Here is a 27,815-nt window from a genome sequence, read left to right on the forward strand (position 1 = left end):
TTAAAATAACCCAGCATTTTGTAGTGTACAGTGATCCTGAACTGCACCCTTGAAATGCTGGGTTGTTTTTAACTCATCGTAAAGTCAAATATGATGGACAAACCAAAGTTCTTTTTCAATTAAACATAATTTACTTCCAAATTTGGGCCAATATTTTAAAAACAACCCATTTTCCTGTACAGTGTTAAAGAACTACACTAAAATGCTGGGTTTTAACCCATATTCAAGTCAAATATGATGGACAGACCAATATTAGATACAGTTTTTCAATTAATTTATAATTCCATAATTTGGTCCATATTTAGGATTAAAAAAAATAACCCAGCATTTTTAGCTCAGTTTGAGAGAACTGAAAACACTGGGTTGTTTTAAGCCAGATTAGAGTCAGTGGACCAACTAATAATGGGTGATGTTCTTCAAGTAAACAAATTATACTTCCACATTTAGGTCCATATAACATTTGTTTTTAAATAGGGTTGTTTTAACCCACCTTAAAGTCAAATACGATGGACAAAGCAATATTGGGTCGTTATTTTTTTAATTACACCTTTATTATACTAATTTGGCTCCATATTTGCTATTTTAAAAACAACCCGTATTTAATGTAGTGTACAATGTTGTCCAGCTTTAAGTCAAATATGGACCAACTAAACAAATATGTTTTCAACTAAACCTAAATTATCCATAACTTGTTAGGCTCTGTATTTAGTATTTTCAAAACAACCCAACTCTGTAGTCAGCCAGACGCTGGGTTATCGCGGTGGCTTTGCGCCAGATAGAGGCGCGACAAGTCTGTCGGGTCACTGAGGGAACTAATAGTGAAGCAATAATTAACCCATTTAACAGCTCTCCTTATCTGTCGTCTTGAGATGTGTTCGGGATTATCATCCAGACTCCCGCCACCTGTAGCGGATCATGGCCGCTCCTCTATCCTCTCTCCGACCGCTGGTCCTCCTCGTGCTACTCTCGCTGCTGCTGTTGGCCCCACGGAGCTCCAGCGCCCTGCAACGGATCTTCCTGCGGGACATCATCGATGTTTACGGGCAGAACGGTTCATTGGACCTCGCTGATGTCACAGGCTTACTCGAGACCATCGTGCAGCACTCGGTGGACACCAACATTCCCGTGCACGCGCAGGTAAAAGTTAATACAAGACTAATTTTGATTACTCAGCCTCTTTAAGTCACTTAGTTAAAGTCAGTCAGCCTATAAAATGATGTAATTCAATGTTGGGTCAAATATAGACAAACCCAACTGCTGAGTTAAAAAGTGTCATTTGAGTAAAATAGTTTTTTAATTAACCCAAAATTTCCATCTTTTTCTTCTTCTTCTTCTTCTTCTTCTTCTTCTTCTTCTTCTTCTTCTTCTTCTTCTTCTTCTTCTTCTTCTTCTTATTATTATTATTATTATTATTATTATTATTATTGCAGAGTAATTTAAATTTAATAAATGACAGAACATTCTTTATGTAAAATTACATTTAAATGGCACTTTAAAGATGATTCCTTAGATTTACTCATTTTTTTACGTTAAGCGGTTGTAAACAATTTATTTGGGCTGAATTTAAACAAACAAATTAAGTTGAACATTATTAAATTTAATTTGTTTGTTTAAATTCAACACAAATAAACAGTTTGCTACAGTTCTGCATGCAACACTTTTTTCAGTTGAGTTTGTCCACATTTGACCCAACATTGGGTTACAACATTGTGTAGAGTGTATAAACTGGTTAACTTACAAGATAATTTACATTATTTAAAAATGAAAAGTAGTCCATTTATTTATTTAAAAAATATATATAACCCAGCAGTTGGTTTGTGCCTATGACCCAAAATTGGGCTGAAATAAACCAGCATTAACAATGTTCTGTCTTTTTATTAATGCTTAATTTTATTTATCTTTATTTAAAATTTGTATTTTACACAATTACAAGTTTAATCAAAGAATGCTGGGTTAATTCAACTTAATCGTGGGTCAAATATAGGCATAAACCAACTGCTGGGTTACACACTTCTTAATCAAATTAATGAATTACTTTTAATTTTTTAGTAATTAATTCAGAGTTACCCTAATTATACACTCTAAAATGCTGTAACCCAATGTTGGGTCAAATATGGACAAACCTAACTCATTCATTTGTTCATTCATCCATTTTCCTTCAGCTTGCCTGATTTATCAGGGGTTGCTTTAGCAAAATGAATCGCCGACAAACCCAGCTGTTGAGTTAAAAAGTAAGTGAATAAAATAAAAAAGTTAACCCAACACTGGGGTTGTTCATAATATTATTATTATTATTATTATTATTGCAGTGTAATATATTATTTTATTAAATGCTATCTTTTTATTAAATGCTCAATTAAAAATAATAATAATAATGCCATGCTTAAGACAATTACAAGATTAATCTAAAAAAGTGCTGGGTTACTTCAATCCAATTTTTGGTCATTTAATTGGTTAACTTTAATTAAATTACCTAAAAATGAAAAGCAATCCATTCATTTAATAAAAAAAAAAACTAACCCAGCAGTTGTTTGTGCCTATATATGACCCAAAATTAGATTGAAATAAGCCAGAATTTTCAAAATAAATGTATAATTGTTTAAATTTAAGTCAAGCATGGACTTCTAGCTTTATTTGACATTTTTAATACTTAAGTATTTAATAAAAAGCTAAAAGGGCATACTTTTAGAAATGTTCTGTCTTTTTATTAATGCTTAAATACAAATATTAAATAAAGATAAATAAAATTGAATAAATTACAAGTTTAATCTAAGAATGCTGGATTAATTCAACTTAATCGTGGGTCAAATATAGGCATAAACCAACTGCTGGGTTACACACTTATTAATTAAATTAATTAATTACTTTTAATTTTTGGGTAATTTAATTAAAGTTAGCCTATATACACTCTAAAATGCTGTAACCCAATGTTGGGTCAAATATGGACAAACCTAACTCATTCATTCATTTATTCATTCATTTTCGTTCAGCTTGCCTGATTTATAAAGGGCCACCACAGCAGAATGAACCGCCGACAAAACCCAGCTGTTGAGTTAAAAAGTGTCATGTCATATATATATATATATATATATATATATATATATTGCAATGCAGTATTATTTTTTTTATTAAATATCTTTTTATTAAATGCTTAAGTAAAAAAATATAATCTAAAAAATAGTGCTGGGTTATTTCAACCCAATTTGGGGTCATAAACAGACACAAACCAACTGCTGGGTTAACTTTTTAAAAATTTAATTCATAGATTTTTTACATTTTTCTGTAAATTACTGAAAGTTAGCCTAATATATATACATTTTAAAATGCTGTAATCCAATGTTGGGTCAAATATGAACAAACCCAACTGTTGAATTAAAAAGTGTCATTTATATGTAATTTTACCAAAGTAATGTTCTCTCTTTTATTTATTAAATACTTAAGTAAAATATTTAAATTAAGCCAAATAAAATGGAAAGAATTACAAGATAAATTTAAAAGTGCTGGCTTAAGTCAATCATATATAGGCACAAGCCAACTCCTGGGTTAATCTTTATTTTAAATAATTGAATGGATTACTCCTCATTTTAGGTAATTTAATAACAGTCAGCCTACTTCTACACTCTAAAAAGGCTTACAGCAACCCAATGTTGGGTCAAATATGAACAAACCCCACTGATGGATTAAAAAGTGTCCTTTAAATGTAATTTTACCTAAATAATGTTCTCTCTCTTAATTAAACGCTTAAGCATTTTTAAAATAAAGCTAAAATGCCATGCTTGACTTCAATTTAAACTATAAGTTTAACCGGTCACACTTTACAATAAGGTTCATTAGTTAATGTTATTTAAAGCATTTACTAACATGAACAAACAATGAACAATACATTTACTACTGTATTTATTCAGGTTAATAAACTTTAGTTAATGAAAATACAGTAGTTCATTGTTAGTTCATGTAACTCATGGTGCATTAACTAATGTTAACAAGCATGGACTTGGATGTTAATAATGCATTAGTAAATGTTCAATTATGATTAATTAATGCTGTATATGTGTTGTTCATGATTAGTTCATGTTAGTAAATGCATTAACTAATGAACCTTATTGTAAAGTGTTACCGTTTAACCTAAAAATTCTGGGTTATTTCAACTCAATTTTGGGTTTTGTATATAACTGCTGGGTTAATTTTTAAAATTAAATTGATGGATTACTTTTCATTTTTCAGTAATTTACTCAAAGTTAGTCTGCTTTATATACACTCTTAAATTGCTGTACTCATGTTGGGTCAAATATGGACAAACCCAACTGTTTAAAAGTTAAAAAGTGTCATTTATATATAATTTTACCTAAATAATGTTCTGTCTTTCATTAAAAGCTCATGTAAATAAATAAATAGATAAATAAATAAACAAACAAATAAATAAATTAGCAATTAAATAAATAAAAAAACAGATAAATAAATAAATAGATAAATACATGAATAAATAAATAGATAGATAAATAAATAATTAAACAGATAAATAAATAAATAAATAAATAAATAAACAAACAAATAAATAAATTAGCAATTAAATAAATAAAAAAACAGATAAATAAATAAATAGATAAATACATGAATAAATAAATAGATAGATAAATAAATAATTAAACAGATAAATAAATAAATAAATAAATAAATAAACAAACAAATAAATAAATTAGCAATTAAATAAATAAAAAAACAGATAAATAAATAAATAGATAAATACATGAATAAATAAATAGATAGATAAATAAATAATTAAACAGATAAATAAATAAATAAATAAATAAATAAATAAATAAATAAATAAATAAATAAATAAATAAATAAATAAATAAATAAATAAATAGATGGATGGATGGATGGATGGATGGATGGATGGATGGATGGATGGATGGATGGATAGATAGATGACGGGCGGACGGACGGACAGAGAAATAAATAAATAAATGAAGCTACGCTTGACTTAAATTAAAACAATTACAAGATTCATCTAAAAGTGCTGGGTTATTTCAACTCAATTTTTGGTCAGTTATGGGCACAAACCAACTGCTGGGTTAAATTCTAAATTAAATTAATTTATTATTTAATGGATTTTTTTTGTAATTTACTTAAAGTTAGCCTGCTTTAAGCTCTAAAAAAGGCTGTAATCCAATGTTGGGTCAAATATGGACAAACCCAACTGTTGAATTAAAGTGTCATTTCAATGCAAGTTTACCTGAATAATGTTTTGTCTTTTATTAAATGCTGAATTACAATTTTAAATAAAGATAAATAAATGTAAAAAAATTACAAGCTAAATCTAAGAATTGTGGGTTATTTCATCACAATTTTGGGTCATACAGTTGAAGTCAGAATTATTAGCCCCCTTTAATTTTTTTTCCTCTTTTTTAAAATATTTTCCAAATGATGTTTGACAGAGCAAGGAAATGTTCACAGTATGTCTGATAATATTTTGTCTTCTGGAGAAAGTCTGATTTGTTTTATTTCAGCCACAATAAAAGCAGTTTTTAATTTTTAAAACTCCATTTTAGGGACAAAATTATTAGCCTCTTTAAGCTATATTTTTTCTCGATTACCGACAGAACAAACCATCGTTATACAATAGCTTGCCTAATTACCCTAACCTGCCTAGTTACCTTAATTAGCCTAGTGAAGCCTTTAAATGTCACTTTAAGCTGTATAGAAGTGTCTTGAGGAATATCTAATCAAATATTATTTACTGTCATCATGACAAAGAGAAAATAAATCAGTTATTAGAGATGAGTTATTAAAACTATTATGCTTAGAAATGTGCTGAAAAAAATATTCTCTCCGTTAAACAGAAATTGGAGAAAAATAAACAAGCGGTCTAATAATTCAGGGGGGCTAATAATTCTGACCTCAACTGTATATAAGCACAAACCAACTGCTGGGTTAATCTTTTACAATTAAAATGAATGCATTACTTTTCATTTATAGGCAATGAAATTACATTCAGCCTACTTCTACACTCTAAAAATACTACAATGTTGGGTTAAATATAGACAAACCCAACTAATGGATTAAAATGTCATTTAAATTGAATTTAACCCAACATGGTTGACCCAACGCTGGTTTAACACATTTTTTGCAGTGTAATATTCATGCTTTAAACGCTGTAAATAATTCAAACTCAACACATTCAAACAGTTTTTGTTGTGTAAATCTATTATGCGCAACATTTGTATGTGTCAGCTGCTGAAGTTCAGCGTTATCGAGATGATTGGACACGCTTATCAAACAATGCATTGAGAAAGAAATGATGATAATCAGTGATGGGTGTAATAATTAGTTACAAAGTAACTCGCTGCTGTAATTAATTTACTCTTCCACTAAAAACGTAAAGGAAGCAACTAATTTTCATTTCAGTTACAGTTAGCCTGTATATACTGTAAAAATGATTGATTGTTTTAGCCCAATGCTGGATCACATATAGACAAACCCAACAGTTGGGTTCATTCATTCATTTTCCTTTAGCTTAGTCTCTATTTTAGAGATCACCACAACGCAATGAACCACCAACTATTCATACATTTTACGCAGCTGATGCCCTTCCAGCTGCAACCCAGTACTGGGAAACACCCATACACACTCATTCACACACACACACACACACACTACAGCCAGTTTAGTTCCTCAACTCCTCTATAGCGCATGTGTTTGGACTGTGGGGGAAACCAGAGCACCAGGAGGAAACCCACGCCAACATGGGGAGAACATGCAAACTCCACACAGAAATGCCAACTGACCCAGCCGAGGCTCGAACCAGCGACCTTCTTGCTGTGAAGCCACAGTGCTATCTACTGAGCCACCATGCCGCCCCTGGGTTAAAAATGTAGCCTAATTTAAATGGAAATTTTAAAACATAACCCAACATTGATTTTGCATATATTTGATCTATAGGCTTTATACTAACCAGGATTTACATGTAATGCACTGCCCCTAAATCAAACAGCTGTGTTTAAATCAAATACTGCAATATATGTGTTATAAAGAGATGTTTTGCAGAATATTCATATTTCTCTGCTGTTTATTATCAGGGAGATTATGAAGCAATAATTGAGTCAAAATTAGTCTTTATATTGTATGTATACGAATCATGGTGTCATCGCTCTGAAATGTCTAATGCAAATAATGTTTGACTATAATTTCTTTAATTCTACGTAGGGATGTAACGGTTTAAACATTTCACCATTCGGTAATACCTCGGTATGAATGGCACGGTACGGTATTTATTGAATCATTTAAAGGAAAAACAAAACTAATGAAGAGACTCAAAAAAAAGTGCTAGCATGTTCAGGTTACCTCAACACTGAACAGATCAATGACATACAAATGATCTATCTGTAAACTTTCAAACAAGAACTATTCCTGTAAATTATTCAATTTTAATAACAAAAAATATTAAACCATGTAAAAAAAAACACCACTCGAATGGACAAGCCATGAGTGAGATAGAGGTCTCTTGGTGGTACAAGTCAATAGCCCCTTTCACACATACAGACCTTTCCGGAAAATTACCGGCAATTTTCCGGAAAGGTTGTATGTGTGAACAGGTCCTTTTTGAAAATACCGGTAAATTCGTTCTGGCTATTTTCCGGAAAGAGAAGTTGTAACATTACCGGCAATTTGCCGGAATGCTGCGCTGTGTGAATGCAGATGGAAGATTGCCGTAATAAGCGCGTGCACGTCTAGAACATGCTCACGTGAGACGTCTGCTTTAGCCAATCACAACAGTCAGACGCATTTACGTCCGTGCGGTTTATAAGAATTAAAGCCTTTGAATATTTTTCCAGACACATTTAGCTGCTAGAAGTTAGTCAGATCACGTTTATATGTTCTTCTTAATGCCAACTGTGTAAATAATCATCGATGACATGCTTATAATAAGCCGTTGTTTGTTTACCTTTAAGCTTTGCGTGTGCCTGTGAAACAGCCTGTGAGCGCCTGCACACGCACATATTATGAACATCTCGACATGTGAAAGTGATCCTGCGAAAGTTGTTCACAATATTGATCATCCACAGAGTTTGTAATTTATGCAAATGTTTACAAATACAAGCGCAGCCGTTTAAAGCTCATTTGTGGTGAATGATGTCAGAATTTACCGGTATTTTGGAATGGATGTGTGAATGCTCTTTTCCGGAAAATTTCCGTAACGTCCTCGCCTGTGTGAACAGCGCTTTTTTGAAAATACCGGTAAAGTCGTTCCGGAAATTTTCCGGATATTTACCGGTATCACTGTGTGAAAGGGGCTTGTCTCCATCAATCTGAGCAGTGTGCTGTGTTCTGCAGTCCCCTTGACTAAAGGAATCCCCATCATGTTAGTCGTATTTCCCGACTTGTATTTCAGCACAGTCTGGCAGTCCCTGCATGCCCTTTTTTCTGTCACCTTTTCTTCTTTCTTGTTTCTTTTCAGAGAGAAACCGAAATGCTTCCACACATCTGATTTAAAACCCGCTTTAGGTTCTACCATTTTTAGCTCTTTTTCTGCTACTAGCAGCACCCTCCATTTCCGCATTACTGGATCTGTAGCGACAACACACCGCAAAGGATGATGGCCACGCCTGGGCTGATGAAAATTGTAGTTTCCGCTACCTCCCATTCGCTCCATTCGCCTGAGCAAACTTTTCACCAAAAGACCTATGATTTTATTGAGTCACAACCACGGTAATATTGAAAGAAACTGCCATTGCGGTATGACGGTATTTACAATATTGTTACATCCCTAATTCCACATGCTAGCTCATAGATATATACACTAGACATCGCATAGGGTCACTGAGCATGCATCAATAGCGCCGCCATATTGGTACAGTGCTCCCAGGACAAATGTCATTCAACCGCACTAGTCAACACAGTGTTATTCCGTGAAGATGCGGGACTTTAGTGCTATCTACGGGTGTAGTAACGAGCAAACAAGAAAAACAAAGCACAAAGGCAGAACATTTCATAGGTCAGATTTAGTTTTTTTATGTCATGAACTTTTGTGTTAAACGGGTAACGTTATTGATGATAACAGTCTCTTACTGCATTCACGATAAGTTAAAGCAACACCAGCTCGCACTAAACACTTGGCTTATGCTTGTTTTGTTGAATAAAATCAGCAAATAATGCAAAAGAAATATGACAACGAGATGCTGCGCTGGACTGTGGGGGAAATCGGAGCACCCAGAGGAAACCCACGCCAACATGACCTAGCCAAGACCAGCAACCTTCTTACTGTGAGACTACAGTGCTAACCACTGAGCCACTGTGCCACCCTTAAATTCCAAAGGACCAAATTTATCCCAACTTTTTTATTTTTAGTAAGTATTTTTAAAGAATTTATGTCTACAGTTGGATAAACCCTGGTCAAATGTTTCCAAACCCATTAGCTGGGAAATTTTTTTTTTTTGGAATAAATAATTAAATTAAAATAGGCGACGCGGTGATGCAGTGTCACCTCACAGCAAGAAGGTCGCTGGTCGCGGCTGGAAGGGCATCCACTGTGTAAAAACATATGCTGGAATAGTTGGCGGTTCATACCACTGTGGCGACCCCAGATTAATAAAGGGACCAAGCCAAAAATAAAATAAATGAATTAATTAAATTAAAATAGATAAAAATTAATCCAACATTTTGACTGTATTTGACCAAATGTTGTTGGGTTGACATAACCCAGCATCATTTAAGAGTGTATATAATCAATAATAATCATAACTTATTAAACAAAGTTAATCACCAATTCTGTATTTATATTAACATAATTAAATTAGTGAAATAAATGAGTATAATTTCCCAGGTTGCAGCATCCGCTATATAAAACATTTGGAGTAGTTGCCAGTTCATTCCACTGTGGCGACCCCTGATGAATAAGAGACTAACCCGAAGGAAAATGAATCAATGAATTATAAAATATTAATTATTTTATTTCAGTTTCTCATAATTAAAGTTTAAATGACTCAATATAAACTTGCTAATTTGTTGTAACTCAATGTTGGGTCAGATATATATACTACACTGGGTTTGTCCATTTTTGACCCAACATTGAGTTAAAACAACACAGCAACACTGTCACGTTATGTTTACAGTGTATGCATCAAGATTTATAGGGATTTCAAGTAGTGATTCAATTCCTTATTGAGTGTTTACATTTATTTTCAGATATAGCTATTAGAAAATAATAATAATAATGTAATCATTAGAAAAATAAATAAATCAAAATAGTAATAAAAATAATTTAATAAATATTTATAGAATTTTAGCGTGGCACGGTGGCTCAGTGGTTAGCACTGTAGCCTCACAGCAAGACGGTTGTTGGTTCGAGTCTCGGCTGGGTCAGTTGGCGTTTCTGTGTGGAGTTTGCATGTTCTCCCCGTGTTGGCGTGGATTTCCTCCCATAGGGGAATTGATGAACTACATTGGCCGTAGTGTATGAGTGTGAATGTGAGTGTGTATGGGTGTTTCCCAGTACTGGGTTGCAGCTGGAAGAGCATCCGCTGTGTAAAACATTCTGGAATAGTTGGCGGTTCATTCCACTGTGGCGACCCCTGATTAATAAAGGGACTAAGCTGAAGGAAAATGATTGAATATATCATTTTAAAATAATTTAAATACATTGTTATTGATGTAATTAGTAATCATTTCCTTGTGTGTGTGTGTGTGTGTGTGTGTGTGTCAGTGCATGAATGCAGAGGAGATCCTGGTGCATTACGGGTTCCACAACACCTCTGTCCTGAATGAAGAGCATCTGTCTATTGTTTGTCCCGCTCTGCTCAATAAAGCCGTGCTGCCGCCCTGTCCGACGGACCCTCCAACACACACTGAAGACTCCGATCTACACGGTGAGAAACACACAAATGCAGACATAAATGCAGGACAGTGAGGGAAACAGTGTTACACCATGCATTCAAACCTTTTCCCACTCGTTTTGGAGTGTGGTAGAGTATGTCAGGTAGTTTTCCGTGTACTCAGCACTGTTTTCTCCTCCTCCTGCAGTTTGGGGTTATGCCTTCCTGGCGGTGACCATCATTAATCTGGCTTCTCTGCTGGGAATGACCCTCGTCCCAATCACCAAGAAACCCTTCTTCCCTAAAGTGCTCACTTATTTCCTGGGCCTGGGCGTCGGCACGCTCTTCAGCAACGGCGCTCTGCAGCTCATACCTGAGGTAAAGCGTGGTCCAATACTCTGTTTACACTCAATCAAGGGTCCGTTCTTCGTACGTGGATTACTCAGTTAGCTGGATTTGGTTATTGACGATTTGACACGATCCAGGATCGATTCGTTCTTCAAAACTCATCTAAGAGTTGTTGTCATGGCAACAGTTCTGGTAGCTCAAACCTGGTCGGGAGCAGACTCATTTCATATAAACAGGATTAGATCGGCTCAGTTCAAGCAAATACAATACTGAATATATGTACCGAATGCTGATATTTTCTTGCAGTAGTAGTTATATACACTTAGGAAAATAGTAAATAAATAAATAAATAAATAAATAAATATCTATCTATCTATCTATAAATATAAATATATACATACATACATATACATATACACACACACACACACACACACACACACACACACATATATATATATGTATATGTGTGTGTGTGTGTGTGTGTGTGTATATATGTATATGTATGTATATATTGTCACATAACCAGCGATTGCTCTCCAGAGATCGCTGGTTCTCACACGAACACTAAGGACTACACTTCCGCCTTCCTCTGGACTACATATTCATACATGCTCTCCGGTTACACTCACACATGCTCACTCATCAAGATTGATTACCTTCTCACCAGCTGAGCCTTGTCAGAGACTGATTACACACCCTACATAAGCCACTCATTTACCCATCCAGTTTGCAGAGTCTTGTTAGCTCTAGCAGTAACATTACAAAGCGGTTTTCCCTGTCTTGTTTCCCGTATTTAGACCTTAGCCTTGTTTACCCGTGTTCTCCTGTTTAGCTGCCTGCTTTACGACCGCTTGCTTGTTTTTTGACTACGATTCTGGACTGCTTGAACTTAGCCGTTTGTACCTGTTTGATCATTGCTTGCCTGACGCTGAATAAACCTGCATTGTGGATCTTACCTCCAGTTGTCTCTGTCACTCCCCCCGTCGTTATATATATATATATACATACAGTATACAGTTGAGGTCAGAATTATTCGCCCCCCCTGTTTATTTTTTCCCCCAATTTCTGTTTAAAGGAGCGAATAAAATTTCAACACATTTCTAAACATTTTATCTTTGCCATGATGACGGTAAATAATATTTTACTACATATTTTTCAAGACTTTTTTTTTACAGCTTAAAGTGACATTTAAAGGCTTAACTACGGTAATTAGGTTAACTAGGCAGGTTAGGGTAATTAGGCAAGTTATTGTATAATGATGGTTTGTGCTGTAGACTATCGAAAAATAATTAGCTCAAAGAGGGTAATAATATTGTCCTAAAAATGGTGTTTGAATAATTAAAAACTGCTTTTATTCTAGCCGAAGAAAACAAATAAGACTTTCTCCAGAAGAACAAATATTATCAGACATACTGTGAGCATTTTCTTGGTCTGTTAAAGGGCACCTAGGTTACCCCTTTTTCCAGATTTAAGATAAGTTTTTTTGTGTCCCCAGAATGCGCCTGTAAAGTTTCAGCTCAAAACACTCATCAGGTTATTTATTAGCTGTCTAGAGTTTCTGTTTTATAGCTTGTATACTGTTTTTTTGTACTGCGGCTTTAAGGGTAGTCCTCCCCGCCCACCGTTCCCACATGCCTGTCAGCAGCATGCCTCAATCGCTCAATCACATGTTAATACGAAGCTGTCAATCAATGTTGGTAGGCGGGGGGACCGTACTCCTACGTAAAGTTGCAGTCGGTCTGAAAACCGCTCCCTTTGGTCCACCGTTTTTATGTTGTTAAATTAAAAAAAAAAAAAAAGCACTGTGTGTGTTTATATCAGCCCAATATGTCGGTCTATACACTATATAAACACACGTCTATCCAAACAGCTTGAAGAGTAGATTTTACACCATAGGTGCCCGTTAAACTTTAAAACTATTTGGGGAATATTTAAAATATATAAGATATATATATATATATATATATATATATATATCTATCAGTATATCAGTCAACATCTAAAATTAAATGTGTTTTAGGGTTTCATGAATCTGATTAATTCATATTTAATTAAAACAATTCAGTTCAGTTTTGCAATTAAAAAACAAACAAAAGGTCATGAAAAATCAGAAATGATGACCTCAGTTTGAAAGATTTGCCCCAAACTTTCTCATCATTTGTCCATCTCTTCTCTGACTGGTTGGTGGGCCAAATCAAATGTTACCATGGGCCAACTTTGGCCCGCAGGTCCTAGTTTGGGCATCTCTGGTCTAAGAAATAATCACGGTTTCACAATTATTAAGCATTCACTCATTTCAAAACACTGCTAGTATAGAAAATCCCATGAATGTGCTTCATATTTAAGTGTTCACATGAATGTGTCTTAATATTATATAAGAGTTATTTATTTCTGCTCGGTAACCAAATAACACAGCACAAAATAATAATAAACAACAAACAATAGTCCATTTCTCTTTGGAATTAGTGAATGTTTGAGGCTTTTAAACAGAAGAAATAAATTTACACTGAAAATAAACAAACGAAAATAAATCAGTTATTAGAGATGAGTTATTAAAACTATTGTGATTAGAAATGTGCAGAAATCTTCTCTCCGTTTAACACAAATTAGGGAGAAAATATGATTGTAATTGTAAGGCTTTTAATAGTAAGATCAATCACATGATCTACTCGGGCTTACGGTGCTTCAGTGAAACGCAGCGCAGGTCAGGTTACTGCAGGCCGGAGCAGAAACCGAACCCAATAACCTAAAACTGGTTCATTCCTGAAATGAAACCTCGGACTGGCAGGTTTCCACTGAACATATTTAATTGCTCTTATCAGCCCAGTGATGCTGATGTAGATTATTCAGCTAATGACGTAATAATGCCCTTTGCACTGGACTCCTTCTTTTCACACGCTATTGTTTTGTTCTGATGAGTGCTGAGAGGTACAGTTCAACCCAAAATGAACATTCTGTCATCATTTTCTTGACTTGTTTCAAACCTGTTTGAGTTTCTTTCTTCCATTAGTATTTGTTCTTACTACTATGCAAGTGAACGGTTACAGGTTATCAACATTCTTCAAAATATCTGCTTTTGTGTTCAACAGAAGAAAGAAACTTATAAAGGTTTGAAACCACTTGAGGGAGAGTAAATAGTGAGTAACTTTTGATTTTTGGGTGAACTGACCCTTTAATATGTGATGTACAGTATGATCGTTTGCATGTTGTAATGCTTAACTTTAAACCCATATGTGTGTGTGTGTGTGTGTGTGTGTGTGTGTGTGTGTTTGCATTTGTGTCACTATGTTTGTGTGCATTTATGTATGTGTGTGAGTTTATGTGTGTGTGTCTGAATGAGTGTGTGTGCATGTGTACGTATGTGTGCATTTATGTGTTTATGTGAGAGCATTTGTGTATGTATGTGTGTGCGTGCATTTATATTTGTGTGTGCATTTGTGTATGTGTGTACAGTATGTGTGCAGATGCATTACCTGTATGTGTGTTTGTTTGTGTGTGCATTTTTAAGTCTGCGTGCATGTGTCTGTGTGCATTTTTGTGTTTGTGCGTTTCTGTATGTGTTTGTGTTTGTGTGTGCACATGCATTTATGTGTGTATGTGTGTGCACATGAGTTTATGTGTGTACATGTGTGTCTGCGTTTGTGTATGTGTGCGTTTGTGTATGTGTGTGAGTATTTATGTGTGTTTTTGACTGTGTGTGTGTGTGTGTGCAATTTTGTGTGTGCATGCATGTTTGTGTGTGCATATGTGTATTTGTGTGTGTATGCATTCATTTTTGTGTGTATTTGTGTATATGTGTGCAGATTTGTGTGTGTGTGTGTGTGTGTGTGTTTGCACATGTATTAATGTGTGCATGTGTGTCTGCATTTGTGTATGTGTGTTTGAGTATAAATGTGTGTTTGTGTGTGTATTTTTGACTGTGTGCGTTTTTGTGCGTGTGCATGCATGTTTGTGGGTGTATTTCTGTATGTGTGTGTTTCTGTGTATATGTGTCCGTTTGCACATGTATATATGTGTGCATGTGGGTCTGCATTTGTGTATGTGTGTATGTGTTTGAGTATTTGTGTGTGTATTATTTTGTGTTTGTGTATTTGTGTATATGTTTGTGTGTGTATTTTTATGTGTTTGTGCGCATGTGTATGTGTGCAGTTTTGTGTGTGTGTGCACATGCATTTATGTATGTGTGTATGTGTGTACTTGTGTATGAGAATGTGTATTATTTGTGTGTGTATTTGTGTCTGTGTGTGCATGTGTACTGTATGTGTGCATGTGTGTGTGTGTGTTTGTGTGTAAATGCATTCATGTCTTAGTGTGCTTTTGTTTATATGAATTTGTGTATGTTTGTGTGTGTATATATTTGTCTGTGTGTGCATGTATACATGTGCATTTGTATGTGTGTGTACTGGTGTATGTAAACGTGTATATGTTTGTGTGTATTTTTATATGTTTGTTTGCATTTGTGTGTGCATTTGTATGTATACATATATATATATATATATATGACATTTATGTGTGCATGTGTGTCTGCATTTGTGTGTGTGTGTGTGTGTGTGTGGTGTGCACACACACACACACACACACACACATACATATATGTGTGTGTGTGTGTGTGTTTGCCCCCGCATGGACATATGTATGCGTGCATTTTCCATCTGAGCATACATTTGTGTATGTGTGTGTGTGTGTGTGTGTGTGTGTGTGTGTGTGTGTGTGTATGTGTGTGTGTTTGTGTATGTTTTTGCATATGCATTTTTTATGTGTGCAATTATGCATGTCTGTGCATGTGTGTTAGTTTGTGTATTTGTGTGTGTGTGTGTGTGTGTGTGAGTGTGTGTGTGTGTGTGTGTGTGTGTTCAGTCCTGGTATTCATCATGTTCTGGGGACCAAATGTCCCCACAAGTATGGTAATGTCAGTAAATTTTAACCTTGCAGGGACATTTTTTGGTTCTCATGAAGAAAAAGGGCTCATAAATCAGACACAATCAGACAGCAGAGTGTTTACTGTGAGGATTGGGTTGTTACAGAACACAGTCTGTACAGTAGAAACATCACTATAACTGGGGAAAGGGCCCATACAGCTATAATGTGTGTGTGTGTGTGTGTGTGTGTGTGTGTGTGTGTGTGTGTGTGTGTATGAAGAGGCCCGCTATCTGTCTTAACATGTTCGAAAACACATTTACATGATCAATTCCTCTTTTTAAACAGGCATTCGGGTTTGACCCAAAAGCAGACGGTTTCGTCCTTCAGTCTGTCGGGGTGTTCGGTGGATTCTACGCACTTTACATCGTAGAAAAAATCCTGAAGATTGTCCTCAAACCCGAATATGAGGTACGTTTGTCTTATCTAGTGTCAGGAATGTTTCTGAATGCGTTCCAAGAACTCAAAAGTGGGGCACTGAGATTATCTCACGTTATAGTCTATTAAAGTGATTTAAGCTCTAATTGACAGGCTGTATTTGCTTTAACAGTTTGATATACTGTAGTAGTTGCATAAAGAGCAGGACAGTGCGCAGTCAGCAGCTCATTATCTCCCAACGCACTGATATGGTTTATTTTGTGATGATGACCTATGGCTGTTTATTACATGTCATATAAAAATAAACGGTGCACATCCAGATCTTCCTTGATGGTCAGATGTTAGTGTTTTTCTTTTTTAAATAAGCATGCAGTAATCATGTGAATTGTGTTGTGTTTCAGCAGGGTCACAATCAGTGCCAGTCTTCAGAATGTGGCCAGCAGAATCCCGGATTCACAGATTCAGAAATTAACCTCGCCATTAGTGACAAAATCAGCATCGCCTCTGAACCTGCATCTGAACGGGTATGACTGCACAGATGCCACAGATATATATATTACGTCCTAAATAGTTTGGATGAAATGTTATAGATTCACCCCTTATGAAAAATGTAAAATATGGAACTGAAAATCGACTTGCTGACTATTGTTATGTCAGATCTATAATGCCAATTGTGCCCAATCTCAGAGTAATCTCGAGTACCTGTACAGTAGCACTGCATGCATTTTTTCCTTAATGTCTTTAGTTTTGTCATACTGATAAGAAGAAGATGCAGCTTTGTGATTCTCTCTAGGGAAAAAACAAGGACATGGAGGTGTGTAGTGGGCAGAGATAATGAGGCAACAGTGATGGACTACAACCTATGATTAATAAAACAGGGTAAACTTTGCAATCTGAACCCTTTGACGTGTACAATCACACCGGTGAGATCAATCTGAGATTAGCTGCAAAATTCAGATCTGCCTTCCCAGCTGGCTTTGGTCCAGAGAATAACAAGCACATTGCTTGTTAAAGACCAAATCTTATCAGTTTTAAATGAGATACTGTTTGTTTTGGGTCACAGACAATTGAAAAAGTCCCTTCCACTTGAAAGTCTCCCAAGCTACTTGCTGCCAAACTCCCACTTGGAGGCCAGGTTTATTTCAATAGCACTTTTTATGATGCAGATTGTGTCAAAGCAGCTTAACATAGATAATAAATAGAAAATTAAAAGCCATAACAATAGTTCAGATTATGGAAACATCCCAGCATATCAGGCAGACAGAAGAAAGACAGAATGCAGGTGTAGTTCTAGTTAAACCGAAACTTTTTCAGTTCAGTTTGATACCAATGTCACTGCTGAAGGCTGATCCACTGACGAGCAACTCCCCCAATGCAGACCTCTACCATCTCAAATCATAGCAAGCTCGAGATGACAGTGACAAGGAACCAAAACTTCACCAACTGACAGATGTGGAGCACAAACCATGGGAGAAACCACACTCAGACTGGGCAACCATTTATCCTCTGGAAAAACATAAAGGGCAGAGCTGCAGAGTTCTCCAGACCTCTTCACAGACCAAGTCCCTACCATCTGAAGGACTCTCAACCTACTTGCAGCATAAATCCTTCCCACTTGGAAGACTCTGAACCCACTTGCGGAGTAAGTCCCTACCACTACCTGCAGCATAATTCTTCCCACTTGGATGAGTCCAAATCTACTTACAGAGTAAGTCCCTACCACTTGGAGGTCTCTAAACATTCTTGTTGACTAAGTCCCTACCACTTGGAGGTCTCTCAACCAACTTTTGGCGCAAGTCCCTACCACTTGAAGCTCTCACCACCTACTTGTGGAGTAAGTCCCTACGACATGGAGGTCTCCCCACCTACTTGTCTCTACCATCTAAAAGTCTCTCAAACTACTTGCGACGTGAATCCTTCCCACTTGGAAGGCGCTGAACCCACTTGTGGAGTAAGTCCCTACCACTTAGAGGTCTCTTGATCTACCTGCAGCATAATTCTTCCCACTTGGATGAGTCCAAATCTACTTACAAAGCAAGTTTCTACCTCTTGGAGGTCTCTCAACCTTCTTGTTGAATAAGTCCCTACCACTTGGAGGTCTCTCAACCTACTCTTGGCGCAAGTTCCTACCGCATGGAGGTCTCCCCACCTACTTGTGGAGTAAGTCCCTACGACATGGAGGTCTCTCAACCTACTTGTCTCTACCATCTAAAAGTCTCTCAAACTACTTGCAACGTGAATCCTTCCCACTTGGAAGACTCTGAACCCACTTGCGGAGTAAGTCCCTACCACTTAGAGGTCTATTGACCTACCTGCAGCATAATTCTTCCCACTTGGATGAGTCCAAATCTACTTACAGAGTAAGTCCCTACCACTTGGAGGTCTCTAAACATTCTTGTTGAGTAAGTCCCTACCACTTGGAGGTCTCTCAACCAACTTTTGGCGCAAATCCCTACCACTTGGAGGTCTCTTAACCGACTATTGGCGCAAGTCCCTACCACTTGGAGGTCTCCCCACCTACTTGTGGAGTAAGTCCCTACGACATGGAGGTCTCTCAACCTACTTCTCTATCATCTGAAAGTCTCTCAAACTACTTGCGACGTGAATCCTTCCCACTTGGAAGACTCTGAACCCACTTGCGGAGTAAGTCCCTACCACTTAGAGGTCTATTGACCTACCTGCAGCATAATTCTTCCCACTTGGATGAGTCCAAATCTACTTACAGAGTAAGTCCCTACCACTTGGAGGTCTCTAAACATTCTTGTTGAGTAAGTCCCTACCACTTGGAGGTCTCTCAACCAACTTTTGGCGCAAATCCCTACCACTTGGAGGTCTCTTAACCGACTATTGGCGCAAGTCCCTACCACTTGGAGGTCTCCCCACCTACTTGTGGAGTAAGTCCCTACGACATGGAGGTCTCTCAACCTACTTCTCTATCATCTGAAAGTCTCTCAAACTACTTGCGACGTGAATCCTTCCCACTTGGAAGACTCTGAACCCACTTGCGGAGTAAGTCCCTACCACTTAGAGGTCTATTGACCTACCTGCAGCATAATTCTTCACACTTGCATTATTCCAAATCTATTTCCAGAGTACGCCCCTACCTCTTGGATGTCTCTCAAACTACTTTTGGCTCAAGTCCCTACCACTTGGAGGTCTCTCAACCAATTTTTGGTGCAAGTCCCTACCACTTGGAGGTCTCCCCACCTACTTGTGGAGTAAGTCCCTACAACATGGTGGTCTCTCAACCTACTTGTCTCTACCATCTGAAAGTCTCTCAAACTACTTAAATCCTTCCCACTTGAAAGACTCTGAACCTACTTACGAAGTAAGTCTCTACCACTTGAAGGTGTCTCAACTTACTTATGAAGTCCCTACCACTTGGAGGTCTCCTAACCTACTTGTTGCATAAATTCCTTCCACTTTAAAGACTCCCAAGTGGTAGGGACTTGGAGGTTGGAGGTCTCCAAACTTACTTGTGGCATAATCCTTCTCACTTGGAAGACTCTGAACCTACTTAGGGTAGGGTTGGGCGATGTCGACCAATTTGGCATCATACAATGTGTAATGTGAAACATCGCGATGGACGATGGCATCGTCAAAAAGCGAGGGTGGGGGGTGGGGTTATATGGGGGCGGGGTCTGAAGAGTGAGGAAGGATCCAGGGATTTGACGACCGAGAGGGAGACACACGATTTCTAGGAGGTTATCTCTTGAGTCCCGCAAATGCATAGAGACTCCCGAAACTTCCGGGAGACTTGGGATGTGTGAATATCATGTACTATAGTGAGACATGATCCAGCGGAGCATCCTTCATAAACTCTCCGACGTGCACTGCTCTCTGCCTGGAGCTCAGAGGAGCGTATGACAGTGTGTGGCTGTGTGTGTGTGTGGCTGTGTCTGTGGTCAAGTGCGATTTCAGCGAACGGAGGTCTGTTCAGAAATGCTAGGTTAAATGGTGTGGATGTGGATCATTTTCGTTCAAAATGCCATTTTAACACTAAGACGTAGTGGTGTAAACAGGGCCTGAGTGTGTATTTTTCGCGAGCGGGTTTGCGACGGGGGTGGGGCGATGGATAGCGATGCTGGCTTAGCATCGTGTTGTCTATTGGCCATCAGCGATGGTCTATCGGCCCAACCCTAACTTAGGGTGTAAGTCACTAACTGTAAGTTCCTACCGCTTAGAGGTCTGCCAACCTACTTGTAGTAAGACCCTAACTCTTGGAAGTCTCCCAACCTACTTGGAGACTAAATCCCTTCTTCTTTGAGAACTTTGAACAAACTTAGTAAGTACCGAGTTAGCACAAAGTAAGGTCTACTACACTACTGCACTAAGTAGGTAGCTACTCGTGGACTTAAGTCTCTCTCTTAGTTGGAGGTCTATGGGCTGCAGAGATATATTGTTGGGCAGTTGAGCTGAAAAATTAAACATTATTTAAGCATCATTTTGTTTTGAACACTGTTTTCCAATTTTTGATGACAGCAAGGCAAAAAGTCTGGTGCATAAGCTTTCAGACACAGTCAATGAGTCCCTCCCTTAATGATGTCAACTGGAGCCCTCTTCAAAAGAAACTTTCTGAAACTAGTGCCATCCCTGAAGTAGGGTGGTAACTATTATAAAAATTTGGTTGATGATTAATTCTTTTAGAAATAATTGCAATTTATACAATTAAAGGTTGAAAAAAAATCTAACATATGGCCAAATATGATTCATCTTCAATATTATTCATTTGAAACAATCATGGTTAAAATGAATAACTATTGGACCACAACAGGCCTACCCAGAAGTACTTTGACATGCGTGAAAATATTGTTTTTAACAGTTGATTCCATCATATATTCTGGTTATGGTAGTCAAGGGCTTCCAGTTTCCTATGTTCACACGTTCATACTGTAACCCTAAATGACCAACTATATGAGTGATGCATAACAAATATTTGTAATGATATGTAATCTATAAAAATGGTTTTATCACAATGGTAAATATTTTTTATGACCACATGAAAGTGTCTTCCTTGATCAAAAACAAGATAATAAGAATTATTTATCAGGACAGTGGGGTTAGATCTTTATTAAATGTCGTATGAGACGGTGGTCAATGGTTAAACAGAACCATGTGATATCAGATGTCCTTCAGAATATGATAATATATAGAGATCGAATAGAGTTCAGACAGATGTTTACATCTCACTAGCATGTAAACAGTGGGTTACGCAAGAACGGTAATTAATCACTGATTATTACTTACATAACTAAAAATGTATTTAAATGACTAGCAATTTCACAATTTAATTATTTTACCCAGTACTTCTTAAAATTCATATAAAACTTTAAAAAATGTAAATTAAATTGAAATACAACTATTTCCATTTAAATTTTAGTCAAACATGGCCTTTCAGATTTACTTAAAGTAAATATTGCATATTTGTTATAAACATAATAGTACGCACTTAAGCATTTCAATAACAAACATTACATTGGTTAACAAATTGAAAAAATGTAAAATTAAACTAATAATTATCATATTTCAAGGCATTTCAGACCATAGACAAACTGTATATTGTCTTTGACAAAAGTCTGACTCAATTAATTATTTTTAAAAATTAATTGTGTATTCATGCAACCTTAGTTTGTTGAAAAATATAATTATTTACAAAAGATATTAGTATAACAACACAGTTGCTCTCCTCTGAATTGATAAACAAACCTGTACACCTGTAGAATTGATTGTTTTTTCAGTATTTAAGGCTAATAGAGTATATGTAGCTGTACTTAAATTACATAAACATTAAATGAGATCTCTACTTTACATTTCAGTGCATTAGTCATTAAAATACAGTAACTAAATACGCTCAAAACTGCATGTAAAAAAAACTAAAAACATGATGGAAGTCAACGGCTGTTTTTTGAAGTATATTTTAAGGATCTAACAGACCTAAATTCATTAATGATGGCAGAATTTTAAATGGGCAAACTGTACCTTTAATGTACATGCATTGTCTTTAACTTCACGTATGGAAACATGACCAATTACTTTTATCAGAATACAGTAAGTCATTACCAGAAAAAATGTTATCAACACAGTGTTTAATGCTGCTCAAAGGTGAAATAGATGCGTCTACACACAAATTGCACAATACTATCTTATTGTTGTGCACAAAAAAGCATACGAATTAAGTGAAAGGTCACACATTGACATTAATATACAGATTACAGCCTTCAATAGAGTCTCTTTAATATATCATCAATAGATTCTCAATCTGAATATACCTGAGAAGAGTCTTGGATGCTGAAACATTCAATTACGCTCATATTTTTGTAACTCAATTAAGTTGTCCTCAAAAATTGTGTTGTTTCAACTCATTTTAAACAAGTAGCTTGAACAAATAACACTTGAATGTGTGAAGTATTTCATTTAATTTGGCAGGCCTTTCTGACCTTTATACTAATGTCATCTCCAGCAGGTAATGTTAGATTTGACTGTGATCGTCTTCGCAGGGCTCTTGCAAATGGCTGAGAGGCAGAAATTTGTCCAATGTGAAGACAGTGGCGTGGATGATTAGTCTGAGTGATGCTATCAACAACTTTATTGATGGAATTACCATCGGCGCCTCGTTCTCCGTTTCCCTCGTGAACGGATTCAGCACCTCCATCGCCTGCGCGAGTGAGGAGTTACCACATGAGCTTGGTGAGATAAACAGGTTATGTTCCGGTTATGTTCAGGTTATGTTAGAATTATTTCAGGTTATGTTCAAGTTAAGTTCTGTTATGTTCATTTTATAATCAGGTTACATTCTGATTGTGTTCAGGCTATGTTCTGGTTATGTTAACGTTATGTTCATTTTATGCTCAGGTTACATTCAGCCTATGTTCTGGTTATGTTCAGGTTATGTTCAAGTTATAATCTGTTCTTGTTATGGTCTGCTTATGTTCAAGTTATGGTCAGGTTACATTCTGGTTATGTTCCGGTTTTGTTCAGGTTATGTTCAGGTTGTGTTCTGTTTGTGTTGAATAGGTTCAGGTTATGTTCTGATTATGTTTAGTTTACATTTATGTTACGCTCATTTTATGTTCTGGTGATGTTCACATTCAGGTTATGTTAAAGTTCAGGTTATGTTAATGTTATTTTTAGGTTATGTTCTGGTTATATTAAGGTTACTTTAAGGTTATGTTCATGGTATGCTCAGGTTATGTTTGTTTTATTTCCAGGTTATGTTTCGAGTTTGTTAAGGTTATGCTTCTGGTTATTTTCAGATTATGCTCTGGCTATGTTCAGGTTATGATCTGGTTATGTTTAGGCTATGTTCAAGTTATGTTCAGGTTATGTTAAGGTTATGTTCAGGTTATGCTCTGGTTATGTTCAGGTTTTGTTCTGGTTATGTTTAGGCTATGTCAAAGTTACGTTCTGGTTATGTTCAGGTTATGTTCAGGTTATGCTCTGGTTATGTTCAGGTTTTGTTCTGGTTATGTTTAGGCTATGTTCAAGTTATGTTCTGGTTATTTTTCAAGTTATGTTCAAGTTATGTTTAGGTTAAGTTCTGGTCATGCTCTGGTTATGTTGAGGTTATGTCTAGATTACGCTCTGGTTATGTTCAGGTTATGTTTAGGCTATATTCAAGTGATGTTCTGGTTATGTTCAAGTTATGTTTAGGTAATGTTCTGGTCATGCTCTGGTTATGTTCAGGTTATGTTTAGATTACGCACTGGTTATGTTCAGGTAATGTCTAGGCAGTGTTTATGTGATGTTCAAGTTATGTTTAGGTTATGTTCTGGTCATGCTTTGGTTATGTTCAGGTTATGTTTAGATTATGCTCTGGTTATGTTCAGATTATGTTTAGATTACGCTCTGGTTATGTTCAGGTAATGTTTAGGCAATGTTCAAGATATGTTCTGGTTATGTTCAGGTTATGTTCAAGTTATGTTTAGGTTATGTTCTGGTCATGCTTTGGTTATGTTCAGGTTATGTTTAGATTATGCTCTGGTTATGTTTAGGCTATGTTCAAGTGAGGTTCTGGTTATATTCATGTTATGTTCTGGTTACATTCAAGTTATGTTCAGGTTATGTTAAAATGACGGTCTGGTTATTTGAAGGTTATATGCAGGTTTAGAGATCACAAAGTGAGATTCCACCAATCAGTTGAGAGCAAAGCAGGAGTGTATTATTAAGTCAATTAATTAAACTCCTTATCGAGTAACTAAATTGCTTTTCTGACATGATAAGTAAAAAAATAATTACAATATTTTTTCCTCAAAAGTAACCTTACCCAACACTGCTCCAGAAAACAGCATGTGCTCTCTGTCTCCCCCTGCAGGCGACTTCATCATCCTCCTGAATGCAGGTCTCAGTGTCCCGCAGGCTGCCTTCTTCAACCTGCTCTCCTCCTGCTCCTGCTACTTTGGCCTGGTTGTGGGCATCTTATTGGGCAACACTTTCAGCCCCGGCCTCATCTTTGCCCTCTCCAGCGGCATGTTCTTCTACATCGCCCTGGCTGACCTGGTTAGAATACAGCACACCACATCCAAGGGCGGTATTGTGTCGTAAAATGCACCCCTGCCAAATGATGCCATCCCCTTTGCTGAATTCACTACCTGATAGCCTAATCCCAACCACACCTCTTAATCCTAACACTAGCCCCACACCTAATCCCTTACCCTTTACTGATGAATGAGAAGATGCATAATCTGGCATGGGTGCACTTTTCAGCACTACACCAGGTTTTTTTCCGGATGTTTTTGTGACAGACAGGGTGCGAAATCGTTATACATTGACAAATAGGGGAGCAACCTTTTCCTAATGTTAGTTTGTGTAATGCACGTTTCAGTGAATCAAATGTATGTATTTATTTAAATTACGCCTGATTTATTGACTAAACATATTGAAGTGTTTAATTTGCTGCTGTTTTGTGTAATTGCATGTGTTTCCATTAATTGCAGCACGTTGTTAAGCTCTCTCGGCCACTGTAGAAATGAGTGTCAATGCTTCAGAATGAAACTGAATGTGTTTTACTGATCCTCTTTCTCCGACTCCTCTAGTTGCCCGAAATGAACACCATCGCCACTGAAAATGTGCACAGCACGAAGTCCGACATTCTGTTTTTCGCCATCCAGAACGCAGGACTGCTGACCGGCTTCGCCGTTATTCTGCTCGTCACACTGTATGGAGGAAACATCAGTCTGGGCTGAGCATATTTACACCATCACATTCTGCTTTAAAGGGGCACAGTTCACCCAAAAATGAATATTTACTCACTATTTACTCTCCCTCAAGTGGTTATAAACCTTTATGAGAATCTTAAAGCGGAGATATTACACACAAATCACTTTAATAAGGGGTGTAAACCCATTTGTGTGTCAGCAGTGTGTGAATAACTCCAGCCTCTAATGCTAAACATGAATTAACTGGATTTGTTCTAATCAGACTTGATCAAGGAAACACTTTGATTGACATTCTTCCTTTGTACATGTCATCAGAGGGGGAAAGCCCCGCCCACTAGTGCCAAGCTGTCCCTCATTAGCATAAACAGCAGCCCTGAGTGAGAAGCAGCCGTCTGTAGCCATTAGAGTGTTTGAGCTGCTGAAGGAGCCGTCTGTCCATTAGAGTTTTCAATCTGCCACTATGCTGATGCATTTGTAGCTCCGCCCTCTTCTGAAAAGAGCGCAATCTCATTTGCATTTAAAGCGACAGTCACCAAAACACCACAATTAGGATCAAAGCCTGAAAGGGTCAGTTTCAAAGAGTTATAACGTGTTATTAGTGTGCTATTTTGATCTGAAACTTACTCTAGAGCAGGGGTGCTCAAACTTTTTCTTATAAAGGGCCAAATACCAAACTTGATAGAGGGATGTGGGTCGAATATATACTAAACCAAATATATATCAAATCATATGACTTTAAATTTGCCATGGGTTATTCCCTAATTTATTAGCTAATATTTAAAAATAACAGGTTAAAATCTTAATAATTAATGCAGGATAATTTTAAACATTTTATAATGGACTTATTATTACAGTAAACACATAATCTCATTTATACCACAGTGGAGCTCTGCTGAAAACACTAGTCGACCTGCCTTTGCCTTGATTTGCTCATCGATGTCTTGTGCACTGCTTTTTTGTCAAGTGACATTTTTTTACATTTTAAGTCTGATTCATTTACAACATCTAATTAAAACATTTAATTCTAGTTGACTTTTTTTCTAGCTCTGCAATAAAACACAGAAGCGAAGAGTTACGCTCAATTCAAAATAACAATCCCTGCTAAAGACATTCCTCCTAACCACATCCTCATCATCCTCCCACTCTTTTCAGATAGGATGATGGGTCAAATCAAAGGTTACTGTTGGCCAACTTTGGGCATCTCTGCTTTAGAGTCAGCAGAGATGCATTTCACATCTTGTAAAAAGGGGCAGAATAGCTCTCCTTTAAACAATGAAGAAGATATTTTAAGGAACCTGAAAACTTGTAATCACTGACTTGTATAGAAGGGAAAATAAATGCTGTGGAAGTCAAGTACATTGTTACCGCTTTCCAACATTTTTCAAAATATCTTCTTTTATGTTCCAATAGATGAAACAAACTCATAAAGGTTCTGAAAGAGCAGAGGGAGAGTAAACGATGACAGAATGTTCAGCTTTGGGTGAACTGTCCCTTTAAGATGTTTGTAAATAGCTTCTAGTGAAAAACGCTTGACAAAAATCTTTAGGTGTAAATATGAGACTCTCAGCTGAAAACAACATTTTCAGCCCATCTATGACTTTTAAAATAATTTTTCTAATATTTTAGGGTTTTATTTGATATCAGATTATGTTTTATCCCGTTTCCCAATCATCGATGGGTTTTTCCCCCACACACTGTTGAAGGCTTAAAATAATCTGGAAAGGGCTTGAAAAGTGCTCGCAATGTAATGTAATGTGTGTATTTATACAGTGCATGTATGGCCATACACCCAAAGTGCTTCACAATTACGGGGGGTGGGTGGTGGTGAGGGGGGTGTCTCTCTACTCAACCACTAGTGTGCTGCTCCACTAGGATGATATGGCGCCAGTGCTGCACCACACACCAGCTATATGTGGAGTGGAGAGACAGTGATAGAGCCAATTGAGTGGATGGGGATGACTGGGAGGCCATGAATTTGGCCAGGACACCAGGGTTACACACCTACTCTTTACCAGAAGTGCCATGGGATTATTAATGAGCTCAGAGAGTCAGGACGTCTCATCTAAAAGATAAAAGACGCCGCTCACTGACAGTATAGTGTCCCCTTCACTATACTGGGGCATTAGAACTCACACAGACTGCATGTTAAGCGCCCCCTGCTGGCCTCACTGCTAACAGCAGCCAAGTGTTCCCATGTGGT

At 36.8% G+C, this 27,815-nt stretch overlaps 1 protein-coding gene across 2 annotated transcripts; it reads left to right on the top strand.

The window, feature by feature from the left end:
- Window positions 1-839: 839 nt before the first annotated feature.
- On the top strand, window positions 840-26,161 carry LOC103908772 (metal cation symporter ZIP8). Of its 2 annotated transcripts, none has more exons than XM_087282083.1 (8): window positions 840-1,137; window positions 10,706-10,868; window positions 11,023-11,192; window positions 16,371-16,493; window positions 16,865-16,984; window positions 22,958-23,147; window positions 24,772-24,956; window positions 25,493-26,161. In XM_087282083.1, exons 1-8 carry the CDS (start codon window positions 916-918, stop codon window positions 25,640-25,642), a joined length of 1,323 nt encoding a protein of 440 aa, XP_087138209.1. In that variant the 5' UTR covers window positions 840-915; the 3' UTR covers window positions 25,643-26,161. The 2 variants fall into 2 exon arrangements, with proteins under 2 accessions (XP_087138209.1, XP_087138208.1); XM_087282082.1 differs by having other exon boundaries at window positions 842-1,137; window positions 16,862-16,984; window positions 25,493-25,783.
- The last annotated feature ends 1,654 nt before the right edge of the window (window positions 26,162-27,815 follow it).

This window comes from Danio rerio, chromosome 14 (genome assembly GCF_052040795.2).
Source record: "Danio rerio strain M-AB ecotype USA chromosome 14, GRCz13ab, whole genome shotgun sequence".
Lineage (NCBI taxonomy): Eukaryota > Metazoa > Chordata > Actinopteri > Cypriniformes > Danionidae > Danio > Danio rerio.